At 40.3% G+C, this 19,036-nt stretch overlaps 1 protein-coding gene across 3 annotated transcripts in view; it reads left to right on the forward strand.

The window, feature by feature from the left end:
* The window catches only part of GALNT13 (polypeptide N-acetylgalactosaminyltransferase 13), a 398,708-nt gene that overhangs the window by 156,698 nt on the left and 222,974 nt on the right, over positions 1 to 19,036 (forward strand). For all 3 annotated transcript variants that reach the window (XM_089659616.1, XM_089659625.1, XM_089659631.1), the window contains exon 2: positions 17,991 to 18,159. In XM_089659616.1, coding sequence (XP_089515742.1) covers positions 17,991 to 18,159 — 169 coding nt within the window. The remainder of the gene's footprint in view (positions 1 to 17,990; positions 18,160 to 19,036) is intronic.

The following is a 19,036-nucleotide window of genomic DNA, read 5'->3' on the forward strand; positions in this document are numbered from 1 at the left end:
CCTCATTTAGAATATGGTGTCCAGTACTGGAGACCTCCCTTACAAAAAGATATCAATGATACAGAATGAGTCCAGAGATAGGCAACAAAACTGTGGTAAAACATGTCAGAAGAGACTTCAGGACCTTAATGTGTACAGTCTGGAGGAAAGTAGATACATTACGGTGTAAATAAGGTTCAGGAGATCAGTATTTTAATTATGAAACGAAAAAAACGGTGCGCATTTGGTGCACACAAAGTGGATTTATATGCTTTGTTGCTATTGAGGAATACATAGTATTAGACACCATATTGTTAAGGTGACAATTTATACAACCAGAGCCAGATCACCAAATAGGCAGAGTAGACATCGGCCTATGGGACCCACGCCATTTAAGGGCCCCGTGACAATGATTCAAAATAATTTTGATTTGATCTTGAAAGAAAATTACAATGCAGCTTTCCTAAATTGTTTACAAAAGATAGAAAAAATGAATCAACTCAAAGAAACAAAAACTTTACATTAAATACTCTATAGAGAAAACACTGTATTATTGTATTGTACCCATTAACAATGTAACGTACATAAATCATAGACTGCAGGTTCACATTACAGTTTTTCTCTTCTTTCAGCTGTCAGTTTATAAAAGAATTTGGTGCAACCTATGTACATGTAATGGTACGTAGGTTGCACCAATGCAGCAGCCAAAGTGCAACCTACGTACATGTAATGGTACGTAGGTTATGTCCATGCAGCAGCCAAAGTGCGCACTACTTAGTTCAATGTTATCCCACTAGAACGCCCGCACAAGAAACCTCCAGAAACCTGTGAGGGAGGCCCCAAGGTTTCCACCACCTAAGGTCCTCCACAGGATTTAATCTGGCACTGTAAGTGTCATAACCATGGTGCTGTGAGGTTCTGACTTTTCCATTCTAACCGAACCCACACAAAGCATTCGCCTCAAGCAATGGATGGTGCAAAATACCTCATTTTCACCTATAGTTTTAGCTGCCCTCATCTTTTGAATCTACTGATCATTTTGACATGTTGTTTTCACTAAAAATAATCTCTGCCTTTGTATTTTTTTCAAATGCTCACCTTAAATGGCCCAGGTTTACGGCAGGTTTAAGTGTAGAGCATAAACCAGTACTTTGTGTGTATCAAGCGTAAGAAAGGGAGAAGTGAAGTAGATTTTCATTAGCCAAAGTTGACCTCAGTAGCTGAGTCAGATACTTTATCTTACAGCAACAAAACAAACTTTAGATTTAATTTTCTAATTTGTGTAGCACTACCCCCTTAGGAGCTGCAGAAGTTTGGGTCCCCCTATAGCCCTGCACAGCCAGGCAACACACATTTCCACACCGACTTGTTTCCAGGAGTCAGTAACCAGTCCTTGGGTTTGTTTTGATGTTTTATTAGGGGAATTGAACTTGGATGGGGTAAAGGGTGTATGGGATACCCAATGGAACCGAGAAACAGAGGACAACTTCCAGTCTCTTTTGGAGAGCTAGCCAGCATCTCCTGTAGTACTACCCCAGACCCCAGTTAAATCCTCTTTACCCAGCTGTTTGGAGATATCCCTGAGCAGGCGATCAAGTGCCTGTCACAAATTTAGTGAAACAGTCCTGGGTGGCAGGGTAATCCAACCTCCCACTAGAGTGCCTCCTTTCCCTGGCCCAGGGGCACAGGTTTACTCACTCAGTCCTTCTCCTGTGCAGCTGGCGGGTTGGTGGCTGCTTGCAGGCCTTCTAGCTGGGCTGCTCCTTCCCTGCTGCACAAGTGATCCTTGCTCTGGGGGCTGGTGAACATCTGAGCTTTCCTCCTTCCAAGCTTTACTGCCTGTAGGTGAGCCCCTCCCCGTCTGGGCCCCCTCCCAGACTCCTCTCTCTAACCTCACATCCTGTCTATCTTGCACCCAAACTCTACTCTAACTGAGCAGGCTCCCTTACTCTTAAAGGTTATCCTGGTCTCTTGCCAAGCTTCCTGTTGGGGATTGACCAGGATCCTGCAAGAGTACAAACTAGCCACTCCTCAGATCCATCCACTGCTTCTAGACTTTTCTCCAAAGTTCTAGAGCAGGGGGAACTTCCAGAGGGCTGGTCTGCAGAGCCTCTTAGCTCTGACCATAATTTGACCTCTGCTAGCTATCACACCCAGGCTGCTACTCAACCCTACTTGCTAACAATTGGAGTCTAGCTCCCCCTAGCTGACTAGGAGGGTGCTATATTTGTACCAGAAAACAGAAAACATGACATTCCTAAAGACGACTAAGATACCATACTTTACTTTCCTCTAGACACGAATCAACTTCCAAAACGTTTGTCAGTTTGGCATCATCCTAAATTCTAGATCAACTCTATTTTCTTTATTTTATATTTCAAACTGTATTCAATTGCATACATATATAAAGTATGTCATTCTGGGTGCAAAAAGACCAGCATGTACACAATCTTCAATCTGGTGTAGTGGTGTTTGAACTGAAATGACCAATAGTCATGGATCATTGGATGCCGGGGTAGGTTTATGCCACAGGAGGTAACCTGACCCCATGGGAAGCACGCCTGGTGCAGGTGTAAATTAAATGGTTGGTTGCAGTGCCCAATGGGACCTGGGCCTGTTTTTAAATTGTGCCAGACTGATCAAGTAGAAATAAACTGGTCCAGCAATGGATGGAGATGGATTCTTTCATTTAGACTTTAAACTCTACCCTGTGCTACTCTACCCTTGGAAACCACTCCCAGTGTGTAAAATGGGACTGTGACCACTGGGTGAGGATAAACGATTTAGTAGTATTTAGTAGGTGTATTTGGATGGATTTCTTATGTTTGTTGACAGGGCTGGGGAAAAGTTGGAGAAGGTAGCATTTGGGATCAAAGTAGGATGCCTATGATTATTTAGCAAAGCCTTTTATGTCTGCCTTGAGAGCTTGCATCTGGGGACAGTCCCACCAAATGTGGAAAACTGAGCCTTTGGCATTGCCACACCGCCAGTATCTGTTGGAAACGTATCAGAAAAATACATGTAATATTTTAGGTGTTGTAAAAATCCTTGATATGAGTTAATATGATGATTCCTGGATTCCTTTGTGTCAGCTCTTCTGTTTTCTATGCCTTTGGAAAACAGTTCCATTGGGATGGTGAGATCAAAACTTGAGAGATTTTACTGGTTACAGGCAATCAGTTTTCTCCTTTCATTTAATAGAAAAATAAAAACATAAAAAAAGAATTCTGATTGACTGCTTTGGGCTACAGTTCCACTTCTGTGCTCATTTTCTTTCCTCCAGTTTTTATGAATCAGTTCCATAATGGTAAGCACACATCATGGTAAAGACTCCAGGGGTCTTGTGTGTGATTCTTTATTCCTGCATTATTTTCATTTTGTGGAACGTTGACCTGGGTAGATTAATTATATAAATGGTTCCAAGTAGTGAGTCTCTCCTTTTACTTACAGAAGAATGATTTATCCACACGTTGGCATTTTATGGAAGGATACTTGCATGTGAATAATAAATAGCTAATCAAAGTCTCTGTAAATTTAAGTAATGTAGCAGATGACTGACAGCATGCTTCTCCCAGCAGAACTATATCATATATAGAAGATGATATGGGCTTCTATTGCCTTCAAGTGCCACAGCTCAGGATAAATGGACATATGTGAGGGCACTTGGCAGGAGAAAGAGGTATCAACTGCTGACTTTGCATAGATGTCACTGTTATTTATTGAGGTCACAGAAATAAAGCAGCATATGACCCCATTCTAAGGCACTCATAAGAGGTATATTGTTAATCTTAACAACGTTGCACTAAACAGATTTATTATGACTATGAGACAACACCCGCAATGTTAATCACAAGGGACTATGGGCATATGGAAACATATGGTGCTTTACATAAATAACAACATTTATTAATTTACATCTTAACTCTAGGCAGATATTAATATATATACCAAAATATTTCATATTATTTTTTACATTTATTTTCATACTACTTATGTACCTATATTTAATTGGGCATTAGCCTGGGCAGCAGCACTTAGATGGAGACAGCCAAACTAATGCTGGCCATACATGCTTTGATTTTATTATCTGATCAATGTGCGATTAGATTAAAATGATCCAATCGGCAAACTATTGAAAAGGCATAACTTTTCTTCTGATTGATTCAGACTTGATTTAGATCAGATTCAATCTAAGTCAATCGGCCAAAGTGGAAAATTATCAATTGTTTTTGCATCCATCAGCAGCATTGAATTGCTTTGGTCGTGACTTTGATCAAATTTGAATCAGTCAGATTATGAGATTCCATGGCGAAAACAAAGATGTGATATATAATTTACGATCGTATATTCCTTTCACTTGCATGGGCAGCTCCTTTGAATGCATGATGTAGGTTCACAGCAATAGATTCCAAATGTAAATACCACACTTAGAAACAACTCCAGAGCTTTTACCTGCTTAATTGATGAAGAAATAACGAAGGAATAGCCCACACCTGGCCATGAAACAGCTTTTGATTCAATTGTCCCTTGAAAAAGGGGGGGGCTACTCTTAAGAGCTGTAATTCCTAAACCCTTCCTCCAGTTTGGATGTACATACCCTCATATTAAACCTGAGAGTGTGCACTTTCATCCCACATCCATTCTATAACTATAGCTTAAATATGTTTTGGTAAATGCCTGAAAAAACTCTACAATTCTGCCTGTGTCCAAATATATATGGACCTAACTGTACATAGATACAGTACATTGGTCTAAGCTGGAACAATCTAACTATGGAAAAATAGGCATATTTGGAATTTTTTCAATAGTGTGTTAAAGAGTAACTCCACTTTTGTTGAGAAAAAAAAACAAAAACTTTCTCCTCTGGGCTATGTACATTGAAGTTTGTAGCAGATTCCTACCTTTTGTTAATCTGAAGAAATAGCTAATTTTAATAACATGCAATTAAAATATGACTTGTGTCACAATTGTATATGCTATATTTTTTTTTCATTTGCTATAATTTTCCCACAAAAGTGGAGTGACTTTTGCTAGATTCATAATTGCTCCTCCTCACTTTTTTGGTAACTTTTTTGGTAACAACTCACTCTTACTAATGGAGGATTTAAGCTTTTAATAAAATCTACCCTAAACAGTCTCATAGGTCCACTTGGGAAGAAGTTTCTGTTTCCTAAGTGGTCTGATGTCATACAACATACAACTGAAGTAAAATACACACCCTTGGCATCACTGTGTCACTTGTAAGTCAAGCTGTTTTGAAATGTAATCGATCTCCATGTGTTATTCATCAGGATATGACCCTCTTGAGACACCATCCTATCTATAAGGGGTCAATCCTTTAACATTCATTATGCAAGAAGTCCGCATTGAAGAAGTTGAATTGTGTTGTAGGTCAGTACCCCATGCATACTTCTAACCCCAGTGCCTCTGACTTAACAACAATTTGCTAGGAAACTTTGTATTTAATTTGCTTTCCTGAAAAATTTGAATCTACATTGCTGTAACCTACCCCACACCTCTCTACATTCTGTATATTCTGTGTATATATACTGTGTATATATATATATATATATATATATATATATATATATATATATACACACACACTCACAGACCATTTTATTAGGTACCCCTTGCTAGTACCTGGTTGGACCCCCCTTCGAAACTGCCTTAATTCTTCATGGCAAAGATTCAACAAGGTGTTGGAAACATTCCTCAGAAATTTTGGTCCATATTGACATGAGTTACTGTTGCCTTTCTATCATCTCAAATCAGTCTGCCCATTCTCCTCTGACCTCTGACAGCCGTTTTTATCCACACAATTACCACTCACTGGATATTTTCTCTTTTTTGGACCATTCTCTGTAAACCCTAAAGATAGTTGTGCGTGAAAATTCCAGTAGATCATCAGTTTTTGAAATACTCAGACCAGCGCATCTGGCACCAACAACCATGCCATGTTCAAAGTCACTTAAATCCTCTTTCTACATTCTGATGCTCGGTTTGAACTTCAGCAAGTCATTTTCACCACATCTACATGCCTAAATGCACTGAGTTGCTGACATGTGATTAGCTGATTAGCAATGTGTGTTACAAAGCAATTGAACAGGTGTGTCAAAAAGAGGAACACTTTGAAAACACATCAGATCTCAATGGAAAAAAATATCTGGATATCTATACTGATATGGACTGGGTAATGTGTTAGGAATGTTAGGATGCCCCATTGTTTGATGCAAATTAAAATGATCAACCTACAGAAGACTGAATTCAAAGACACCCCAAAAATCAAAGTGAAAAAAGATGCAGCAGGCTAGTCCATTTTGCTGAAATTTCATTGCAGCAACTCAAAATGGTACTCAGTAGTTTTTATGTCCCCCACATGCTTGTATGCATGCCTGACAACGTCGGGGCATGCTCCTAATGAAATGACGGATGGTGTCCTGGGGTATTTCCTCCCAGATCTGAACCAGGGCATCACTAAGCTGAGGTGCAACGTGGTGGCGTCAGATGGACCGAAACATGATATCCCGGAGGTTTTGTACTGTATTTAGCTCAGGCGAGCGTGGGGGCCATTCAGTGGTATCAATTCCTTCATCCTCCAGGAACTGCCTGCATACTCTCGCCACATGAGGCCGGGCATTGTGATCCACCAGGAGGAACCCAGGACCCACTGCACCAGCGTAGAGTCTGACAATGGGTCCAAGGATTTCATCTTGATACCTAATGGCAGTCTGGGTGCCATTGTCTAGCCTGTAGAGGACTGTGCATCCCTCCATGGATATGCCTCCCCAGACCATCACTGACCCACCACCAAAACAGTCATGCTGAACGATGTTACAGGCAGCATAGCATTCTCCACGGTTTCTCCAGACCCTTTCACCTCTGTCACATGTGCCCATGGTGAAGCTGCTCTCATCTGTGAAAAGCACAGGGCGCCAGTGGTGGACCTGCCAATTCTGGTGTTCAATGACAAATGCCAATCGAGCTCTTTGGTGCCAGGCAGTGAGCACAGGGTCCATTAGAGGATGTCAGGCCCTCAGGCCACCTTTATGAAGTCTGTTTCTGACTGGTCAGAGATATTCACACCAGTGGCCTGCTGGAGGTCATTTTGTAGGGCTCTGGCAGTGCTCATCCTGTTCCTTCTTGCACAAAGGAGCAGATACCGGTCCAGCTGATTGGTTAAGGACCTTCTAAGGCCCTGTCCAGCTCGCCTACAGTAACTGCCTGTCACCTGGAATCTCCTCCATGGTCTTGAGATGTTGCTGGGAGAAACAGAAAACCTTCAGGCAATGGCACGTATTGATCTGCCATCCTGGAGGAGTTGGACTGGCTGTGCAACCTCTGTAGGGTCCAGGTATTGCCTCATGCTACCAGTAGTGACACTGACCCTAGTCAAATGCAAAACTAGTGAAAAACAGTCAGAAAAGATGAGTAGGGGAAAAAATGTCAGTGGCCTCCACCTGTAAAACCATTCCTGTTTTGAGGGCCGTCTCATTGTTGCCCATCTAGTGCACCTGTTGTTAATTTCATTAACACCAAAGCAGCTGAAACTAATTAACAACCCCCTCTGCTACTTAACTGACCAGATCAATATCCCAGGAATTTAATTGACTTGATGCTATACTCTGATTAAATTAAAAAAGTGTTCCTTTAATTTATTTGATTAGTGTATATATATATATATATATATATATATATATATGAACCTCTGTTACATTTCCACTGCTTACTATGTCCCAACTGGTTAGATTCCTTGTCTCTTTGTTCTGGTGATCATTGTCGGAGAAGTGTAGGATGATCCTAAATTTTACAGTTGTCACAGGAATGGAAGTTGAGTGAAAACCTTCCAAAGTGAACAACTGTTTAGGCTATGTTCAGATGTGTGGCTGACTGCTTTTTAAAGGCAGTTGGCGGGCGGTGAGGAGGTGATATGTTGACGTGACCCCATTCACTTGAATGGGTTGGGTTCAGCAGCGATAATTTTTACAGAGCTGCGGCATATGTACACACCTGTCTAGCTGTTTTTGCAGCTCAAGAGGGGAAGGGGGGGCAGTAGAAAGATGGCATGGTTTTACCAACACCCAACCATCTAAGTGAGGCCTTTGGAGAGGTTCATAATTCAAGAAATGACAGAAATGCCCCAATGGGACACACACATCAAAAAAATAAAAATGAGAGGGGGTTAGCGATGCAGTACTCTATAATAGAGTAACTACACATAACCATAAAACATGAAAAAAACATTTTGGCTAGCAATAATCTTCAAGCAGATCTTCAGGGAAAATGACTACTCACTTCCTATCTAGGTGGCAATTTAGAAAGTGGAAGGAAAGCCCCCCCCAGAGAGGTTACAGACAGATATAAAACCCGATCACGCTTCTTATCCGCCCCTATAATAGCTAAGACAATATATAAAAATAAGACTATGGATTTTGAGAAAGGTGATGCATGTTCTGACTGAAGTGAAGACTTTTACTCCTTGTATTTTGTTCTTTTTACATTTTAGAAAAGATATGGAAATTTGTGCCTAAATGATCAAAAGAGACTCTTAGTAAAGGATGGCTGTAGAGGAGTAAAAAATCCTTTCCATAATTCATCTTGCAACCGAATGGCAGAGAGTTGGTTATATAAAGCAACTCTGTTATCTAGGTATACCTAACTTATTATAAAACTGAAATAACAAGACAGCCGACCGGAGCTGTGCTGATCATCACTTGCACACTCTTCTCTGCCCTTCATTATCACTAAGTGCTCTCCAGCCATTGTGTCACAGGCATGTATCACTTCATGTTCCCGGAAAGGTTACACTGATTAAAACCGCCTGACTGCCTCAGAAAAGTTTGTAAAAGTCACTTTCTAGGTTTCTAAGATTTCCTTTCTCTCCGCTGTCATTGTAATAATGCTGCACTGAACGGGCATTCATGAAAAGCAAATGATTAAGAAGACCTAGATCAGTGGTGTTCAACTTAGTAAATATAGGGGACCTAATTTATGGTGTCCCATACGTCCAGAGAGCCACCCAATAGTTTGTTATCATACATTTGTGTTGGGTGAATGTAAAATGTAAGTCTAAAATCTGACCATAGATGGATCGAAATTCGGCTAGTTCAGCAGCGACCAGTTGAATTCCAATCCATCTATGGCTGCTCCCGTTCACGAGGAGTTGAACTAGTAATCAACTATTCTTGATCAGAAATTACTAAAGATGGATCAAAATTTTGCCGGTCCCTGAATCTATCTATCTATGGCGATTCCTATTTGAAAGGAGTCAGTCTATAGATCTACTCCTCTCAAACAGGAATTTTGCAAAATGTGTGTTCGATCAGTGCATGCAGCCAGTTGGCTGCAGCGCTGATCAGTGTATTCTGGCAGCTGAAGAGTCCCCGCTGTCAGATACAATATCAGGAGGATTACCTCATCCACCTCCAATCTGTTAATTTTTTTATTCTTCTAAATTATGCAGCGCCTCTGAGTGAAAATGTGCAAAACAAAAAATCAAAACTAGTAAATTAAACTATACATACATAATGTACTTATTTATTTCAAGTACTTATACAGCACCGTCAGTTTATACAGCGCTTTACCCTGACGACCCTAGTGCTGCCAGGTGGAAGTGCTATCCACTTAGCCACTGTGCTGCCATAAGTAAATTCCACAATCTACTAATACAGTCTAGAAACTGAAATAAAAGTGAAAGTGTCCATGTGTAATTAATCCAGTGATCCAAAGGTGATACACCACATGTGTTCCACTGTCACCACTATGCACTCACCAACTCACAAGTTGCAATGATTGTAGTATCATTGTATGTGTTAACAAAATGATCACTCTGACTTCTCCCCTTATGGACAGTCATGGAGCAGCTATACTTCTCAACACTAGACAGGCTGTATGGTTCCCAAGCTCCAACACTCACTGGTATTCTTCACCATCAGAAACCACCATGCATCCAAGTGTTGAAACTGCATACAAATGTAGTTAAAAGTGGAGCAAGGCTTGTCGTAAAACCGTATAGCCCTCCATAGGTTCACCATGAGGCTGCAGGGCTCAGAAGGCAGAGTTCTTGGTGTACGTACAGCTGTCTGGCTTCAGGCTGGAACATAGGCAGCAGCAGCTTCAAGGTGCTTCAATTAACACCTCTCTTGGCTGAGTGATGGTGACAGGAAGTGGAGGGGTGTGGCTACATGTTTCGGGGCAACAGAACCACCCCTTTACCGCCCCTCAAATGTGTGAATAGGAAAATCTGTTAATTGTTTCTTTTTGATCTGCTAGCTGGCTGATCAACAAAAACGGAGTCATCTGTGTCCAGCTTTACCACGTGCTACCACATTTCATTGTAACCTGTGCACCCCTGTGTGTGTTACCGTGCCAATTATTTGGAATGATACTCCAACTCACTTTTACAATAGCAGACAATGTATCCAAATAATTGATTGACCAAGTGTACATTTTTGATTTATTAGTTTATTTTTTGTTTTGTCCTGTTTGCTCCTGGTGTTCTGTCTCTCTGTGTAGGAAGCATTACACAATTTTTGACAATGCCTGTTTTTATTGTTCTAGACAACACTCGTAGACCACCACAAGATTGGTGATGACAGATAATATTGCAAATTGACTATTTTACCCTGGTTCTGAAGAAGCATGAAAACATTAGAAACACATTGACTAAATTGCAACAGAAAAATAGGTATACAGATTAGTAGTATGTGGACTTTTGGCTGTAAATGTACCGCTGTACTCCTACCCTATAGCAGTTTTACTGCTACAGGGTGGCTCTCATGTGCAAAATCACAGATATATAAGTAATTTTGCACTTTTGCCGCACAGGGGGCACGTGCACTTTCGGCGGACCACTTCTGCTGTGAATTGTCATAGCAGAAGCTGATCTGCGGGTCCCGGCAAACGCATGTTCGCTGGCACCCGCAGATCATCAGGCAGGGAGAAAGAATAGAGCTGTACCCATGCTTACAAAGGCACGGCTCTGTTGTGACAGGAAGGAGGCATCGATTGTGTGTCCCTGCAGAGCTGGAAACATGATCCACCACTTCTACTTGTTCCAGCACCACCTAGTGTACACCAAACAGATAGCTAGGCACACACTTAACCCTTTTTTCACCCTAGATGTTAACCCCTTCCCAACCAGTGTCAGTACAGTAATCTGTGCATATTTCTAGCACTATTGCTATCGCTGTATTAGTGTCACTGGTTCCTATAAAGTATGTTCGTGTAAACATTTCCACCACAATATCACAGTCCCACTATGGTCGCTGATTGCCACTTTTACTAGTACAAAAAATTCCAGTATATGTCCCATAGTTTGTTGACGCTATAACTTTTGCACAAACGAATTAAGATACGCTTATTGTGTTTACTTATTATTATTTTTTGGGACATGTTTTATAGTAGAAAATAAAAAAAAATTTTTTTTTCAAAATTGTCAGTCTTTTTTTGTTTATAGCGCAAAAAAGTAAAAACCACAGAGGTGATCAAATACAACCAAAAGAAAGCTCTATTTGTGGGAAAAAAATGCAAACATTTCATTTGGGTACAGCGTTGCGTGACCATGCAATTGTCAGTTAAAGTAACACAGCGCTGCATCACAAAAATTGGCCTAGTCAGGAGGGGGGGGGGAGTAAATCTTCAGGAGGGCATGTGGTCAATAAGCTTTGATATACAGCTACAGAATGTGTGCCAAACATTTTTTTAATAAATGTTATGTGTGATGATCTCTGTGTGTATGTGTATATATATATATATATTTTTTTTTTTTCCATCAAATAATATATTTTTGTATTTTGGGTTCCTTTTTTTATAATTTTCAAAGTGAGCTGTGACCAGCCCCGATTGGCAGGGCAAAATACATCAGAGGGTGTGGCTGAGAGTGACAAGTGAGGCCACTTCATCTACACTGGACTCCAGGGATATGGCTGAGCAGCGTCCATCTTTCTCACTACCCTATTTTCTTGTTACACTTCATAGGACTGGAAAAACATACTCTGTACTGCAATTAGCTTAAGTAAAATTGTGTTGGATTCAACCTCTTTGTCCTACTGAAGAGTTAAGCTGCCTGTGGCTGGTCCCAAGTCAGCAGGGAACCATGCTGTCCAGGCAGACTGGGACTAAGGAGGTATGTCAATGCACAAAGCTGCATTTGAAACAGAACAATTATACCTATAAATGCCGGAAATAACGCAATACATTAAACATTTAGATTTAATAGATAAAATATTTATAATGATGTCATATGGATAAATAGAGGAAAGGCATAGGATATTGAGGGGAACAATACACTTTGGGCCTTATGGATCAATGTAGTTTTAAAAATACTGTAGTAACCTCTTCCCAGGCCTATGGGCAAACTACCAAAATAGACATGTTGTATAACATCTTGAAATGAGTGCACAATAAAACGTCATTAGATAATTATTCTATCTATAATGCAGGTCATGTGGATATATTTGGCTTGCAAGTTTCTATTTTCTTAGGTGGATCTAGTTGTTAGTCATATTATGAGTCAGAATCAGCTTTCCCAGGGGCACCAGTAATCTAATTATATATGAGTTATGTGGTTAAGACCTAAATAGTAACTTCGGAGACCATTATCACTTGGTAGATAGGATGTAACCTGTGTCTTATCACCCTCTGATACAATCGTAGCAATCATAATTCTCTATCCACCTAGGGCAGGGGTCTCCAAACTGTTCAAGCAAAGGGCCAGTTTACTATCATTCAGACTTTATGAGGGCAGGATTGTGACCAATGGGGGTTGAAAATGTCCTGGACCCAGCATCAGTGAGAATTAACCTTGGCTTGGGATTAGTAGTCAGTTACATAGCACCTGTGGTCAGCAGGAGGAGATATAGTGCCCATCATTGGTATTACTGGAAGGAACAGTACCCCATCATTGGTATCAGTGGGAAGAATAGTACTCCAAAATTGGTATCAATGGAAGAAACAGTGCCCCATCATTGATATTAGTGGGTGGAATAGTGCCCCATCATTGATATTAGTGGGTGGAATAGTGCCCCATCATTGATATTAGTGGGTGGAATAGTGCCCCATCATTGATATTAGTGGGTGGAATGGTGCCCCATCATTGATATTAGTGAGTGGAATAGTGCCCCATGATTAATATTAGTGAGTGGAATAGTGCCCCATCATTGATATTAGTGGGTGGAATAGTGCCCCATCATTGATATTAGTGGGTGGAATAGTGCCCCATCATTGATATTAGTGGGTGGAATAGTGCCCCATCATTGATACTAGTTTGTGGAATAGTGCCCCATTATTGGTAGTAGTGGGTGGAATAGTGCCCCATCATTGGTATTAGTGGGAAGAATAGTGCCCCATGATTGATATTAGTGGGTGGAATAGTGCCCCATGATTGATATTAGTGGGTGGAATAGTGCCCCATTATTGGTAGTAGTACTGGGTGGAATAGTGCCCCATCATTGGTATTAGTGGGAAGAATAGTGCCCCATCATTGGTATTAGTGGGAAGAATAGTGTCCCATCATTAGTGTCAGTGGCAGGAATTATTCCCTACTGTTGATATCAGTGGAAGAAGTAGTGCCTCATATCAGTGGGAGGAATAGTGCCCTAAGAGCCAGATAAAGGCTAGCAATGTGCGGCCCTCAGTCCCCAGTGTGGAGACCACTGACCTAGGGGAATATTAGTCTAACTGAAACTCCGGATAGTTAGAGAAGACACACATTAATTGAGTTTTGTAAACAATAATAAAATACAATGCGGGAGATTTACTAAAACTGGAGCATACATAATCCAGTGCAGCTGTGCATAGTAAGCAATCAGCTTCCAGGTTTTATTGTCAAAGCTTAACTGAACAAGCTGAAGTTAGAAGCTAATTGGTTACTATGCACAGCTGCACCAGATTTTGTGTGCACTAGTTTTAGTAAATCACCCCCCCCCCCCGCCCCAATGCAAATAGTGTACCTAAATTTGACTTAGTATCAGTTTCTTGCATTCTACTGTACAGCAGCACTCAGAGGTGGGGAGGGAGAAGCAGCTCAAGGAGCCCTTCAGATGTCTTTCAGTGCAAGGAGGATGCAGATAGGATGAGAGGGCAGAATGAGAGAGATGATGAGCTCACTGGTGTACTTCTTCTCTTTTCACTGTCCAATCACAGGGTGCAAGTGGAGGAAAAATGTAAGTGAAAGTGAAACTGCAAAAGAGAAAAGCCTAAAGAAGCCTTTCAATATGCATAGGTCAAAACTATTTTCCTCAAGGAACGAAAGAGAGCCCTTGTGTCTTTTACAATGTACTGACAGTAAACAATTTACAGCAAGTATACTAGATGGGCCAGTTAGGTATTTTTACATCCTATCACCACTCTTAGTCCCTTCCTCCAAAGCAATACGTTCAGCTCTTTTAGTCTTTGCTCATAGCTGAGGTCTTCCATGCCTCCTAATAATATAGCTGTCCTCCTCTGCACTCTCTCCAACTTTGCAAAATTGTTTTTGTGAACCACTGTTAGAGGGTACAGCAGGAAGAGTGGCATAAATAACTTCAGAAAGAAGTGCAGGACTTAAAAAAATATACTGACCTAGGTGGAGGCAGCTTTGGTCCGATGCTGTATCTGTTCCCCCTCTGTCTCTAAGACTGAGAACTGAGTGATCAAAGACCACTGATCGCTCAGTTCCCGGTCTTCACTGACAGTCACCAGCCCTCTGCTCTGCACCTACAGTGCTCCCTGGAGCTCCGGGCTCTGGAGAAGGTAGGAGGAGCTGGCTCAGATTTTCAGTGATGAGTGGCTGAGCCAGCTGCTGGTCCAGGCATCTGGGTGGATCCTGACATTAAAGAATATGTAAATCCAACATTTCAAATTCCTGTTATGTGTCATGTATTTGAAAAAGTATCCTGTTACCTTTGTATTGCTTCCTTTGTGTGAAATCCTTGGTGTTCCTACCAGTCCCTTTGATTTCCTATTAACATCCCTGACGGTATTCCCGAGAGTCAGCACCACAAGCGGTAATAAATGGAACCTGCTAAAATTTGCTGCAGCATGGAATGGGTGTTGGGTGTTCCATTTATTTGAACAAAAAGTGTATTAAGCCTATCTGTTAGGCTTGCAAGGAGCTTTGCCCATGTTATTGGAAGATCATTTGCTGCTTAGCTGTTCCATATGTGCTGCCTAGCTGTTCCATATGTGCTGATTGGATCACAATTGGTTGCTGTTCCTCTACTGGGATATCCTGCAGATCATCGCTCCCAGAGCAAAATGCTATCATGCTGGTTTATAATATAATCAGCATATAGCTCTGGTGAGTGTATTCATTTCATCTGGTGTCGGATTTGCACATGGGTGTTTGTCTTCAAGATTGATATTAAGTTGATATTGAACTATCACTGTTATGGTGGCTGGACTTGTGTTTATATTTATGAATTCATTTATTTTTATTATTTATCCTTGCATGTTTTGTGAATAATTAGGGCACTTTTTATTTGTACACCATTTTACCTTTTTTGGTTAGAGGTGCTGCTTATTATTTGATTTATTTTGCATTTTCTGTGGCGCTTCTTATATCTGCTACATTATTACTATCCACATGTGAATACACTCCAAAACCTGGGGAATAGGAACTTAAAAAAGACTTTGCTGGCCCAAGATGGCTGCCAGGGGTCACTTGGATGCAGTACAGCAAACCGGAACACTACACCCAAAAACCAGGAAGCCATAGAGGAAACAAGTTTCCCCTGACTTCCACTCCTAGCTGTGATGCCGCTCCATTAGGGTGCCACCTACAGTAGAGGAAGCAGACTGCATCTGCCTACATATGCTGTAGCAAAACTAGCCTAATGTTGGTAATTGGGTTGGTAATTGGGTTTAGGTTTCTAATTGCAGTGATTTATTACAGTAAATCAAATAACACAATGCCATTTTATTCAGTTTTGTTATATGGTTGCTACAACCTAATGTCCTCCACAGCTGAGCACATACGTTTAGTTGATTTTTCTATTTCCTTTCATATAAAATGTCCTATTTTTGTGCAAGAAAAATACAACAGAGTGATGCCATACATGTTATTGAACTTAAAAATTGCAGATACACACAATAAAAACAGAAATTCACTTGGAATGCCATGAGCACTTACTCAATATCATTACAGAATCACAGAGCAAGACATTCTTGAGATTCATTTTTACTCAGTGCACTGAACTGTAGATCTATAGAGAATGACATTCCTGTTGTTCCATTTTACTCAATGTCTTGTGCTGTACATCCACACTGTACAGGAGATAGTGGTATATTAAGTAGCAAAGGTGATAGGCATTTATATGTGTTTGGTGTTAAAAAGATTTTTGCGAAGTAGAAAAGTTAGAAGAATGAATAAGGCTAACAAAAAAAAAAAAGAAAGAGGGTGAAGAGGAGAGGGAAGGGGCGAAGATGAGATGCGGAGAACAGACTAAAGAGAATAAAAGAAAAATAATGGGGGTTTGAGGAAGGATGGGGGAGGAGAATACCCCTTACCCCAATCTAGCACTTTTCCCATGACTACAGCCTTAGGATAGAATTGGGTTCTCAAGGCTGGGTGTGTATAGGCTATCCAGGTTGACCAACGCTTAGGGAATTATCATGCAAGTGCTAAAGATTAGGGGCCAATTTTTCATGACTCAAGCACTCTTTATTCTTTGCAATACTTAATTAGTAATTAATTGTGGTTGACTTCAAGCCTTTGCGATTGTCTGTTGGCTATAAAAATAAATGGGCCAACTCAATCCTCAAGGTATGAACATCAAGAATTATCTGGGCAGCTAGGTAGCTTTTGTCAATGTTTGAAATCCCAAATTCTCCCGACCTTTTGATTCTTCACAATATATTTTTGTTAAGCCTGAGTAAAAAGTTTCCCAATATGAAGATGTGAATCTTACTTTGTATTGATCTCAGAATGGAATTGGTAAAACTCAAATGAATAGAGTAACTTGGGTGATAAAAGTAATTTTTTTGCTTTATTGTGTGCAAACAATGAAATGTGTTTAAGAATGTTGTGATGTGAATTCCTAAATAAGGTAATTTAGATACCCATTTTGAAGAGTTGTTTTGCTGAAGGTACTGACAGGTTGTGGGTTGCAAAAGAATGGGTTGAACATGGGTTCAGTTAATTCATTGTTGATAAATACATAATAAAATATTATTAAATAATAAGCCTATATACTGTATAATACAATTCAGAAGGATATATTTGGATTCTAAGTGTCTATTCATTATGCAGATATTTATTAATCACGGTATGAGTCAGAATCAGCTTTGCCAGAAACCCTTTCCAGGCAACTCCTTCAGAAATAATAGAAGAGTAGTAAAGAGTAGACATGTGCGATTCATTTCAAATAAAAATTTGGACAAAATTTTTATTATTTGGAGATTCAGATGTATCCAAATTTCCAAATCACAATAGTAACAAATTTCAGCAAATCCAAAATAAGTTAAAACAAAACAAATTTTCCAAATTCGAAATAAGATCATTAATTTGAAATCGAAAATTAAAACAAAAACTGAATTCAAATTAAAAAAATGCTACAAGAACTCAAATGTAATTTCTACACACTAGTGAGCCTTTAAATCATCTAACACAACAGCTATGCATCTACTTGGAATTTGATCAAACAACAATATACTTGGCGCTCCTCAACCTTTTTCCTCTATTATCATCTTTAAAAATTACCCACGCATGCAAATTACTTCTTATCCCATCAGTTATTTCATTATTTTAACATGAGACATATCATGAGACTATAGCAGGAAGATTACTTAGTATCATGCAGGAAGTGAGAAGCATCCATATGTGTGTTCCAGTACTAATGGCAACAGGTGGAACAATGAAGTTCACAAAAAATTTGCAATGTACGGAATTGCCCAGGGAAGGGTTGATTTTTTTGCTCAGGTAAAGAAGTGTTGCTCTTTAAGGTCTACATAACAGTTTAAGTGGTAAAAGTTAAAATTTTTCTCATAATTTATGTTAATTTTCTTAATACATTATTTTTTTAAATTTCCAGCTGTGATTTCAAGAAACCAAGAAGGACCAGGCGAGTTGGGAAAAGCTGTGCTAATTCCCAAAGATGATCAAGAGAAAATGAAAGAACTGTTCAAAATCAACCAGTTTAACCTCATGGCTAGTGATCTGATTGCATTAAACAGAAGCCTGCCAGACGTGAGATTGGAGGGGTAAGTTTTACTAAGTAAGTTCTAAAGCTGCCTGTAACTCAACCTCACAGAGCTCTTTGCTGTCCATCTTGTGATGGGAGATTCTGGGACATTAATTCTCTGGAATTGTGTGGTTTTTAACTATACCCTTGTGAAGTCACATTATTCAATGACAGGGCTACTGGAAGAGCAAGTAAATTTGGGTGGCCTGATCAATACCTGTATATTTCATCATTTCTGAGGCTGTATTCTGGTAATTATTTCTTCAACTGACAAACGTCTGGACACTTTTGACTTTTTTAACTAAACATTGGTTAGTTTTTGGTAGGACTGGGAAGTCCTTGGATCCAAGGCTCACACTATGGATTAGATCTCAACTACCATATATTGTGGGAATTTCAGTGGTTAGTACATTGTCTCACATTGGATACCACAAGTGGACTTGGAATTGAGCTGTCTGAGGCTTAGTTTCTAGAGGGGGGTCAGAAGTTAAGGTATTACATATTACATTACATTACATTACATTACATTACATCGAGTTTATATAGCGCCAAAGGGTTTGCTCAGCGCTGTACAATAGAGGGGGGGACAATACATGAAACATTACAGCAACTACAAACAGCACATGAGGGGTTATAGGGCCCTACTCTTTCGAGCTTACAATCTAGGAGGGAGGGGGTAGTGGTACAGGAGGAAGTGGCTGTGGGGGATGGAGTGGTAGGAGGAATGAAGGAGAGCAGCAGTTAGGTGAGGGTGGGGTAGGCTTCCCTGAAGAGGTGGGTTTTCAGGGAGCGCCTGAAGGTGAGGAGGGAAGGTGACAGTCTGATGGTTTGGGGTAGTGAGTTCCAGAGGATGGGGGAGGACCTGGAGAAGTCTTGCAGACGTGCGTGTGAGGAGG

This window comes from Staurois parvus, unplaced genomic scaffold (assembly GCF_062004578.1).
Source record: "Staurois parvus isolate SC_StPar_1 unplaced genomic scaffold, SC_StPar_1.0 ptg000031l, whole genome shotgun sequence".
NCBI lineage: Eukaryota > Metazoa > Chordata > Amphibia > Anura > Ranidae > Staurois > Staurois parvus.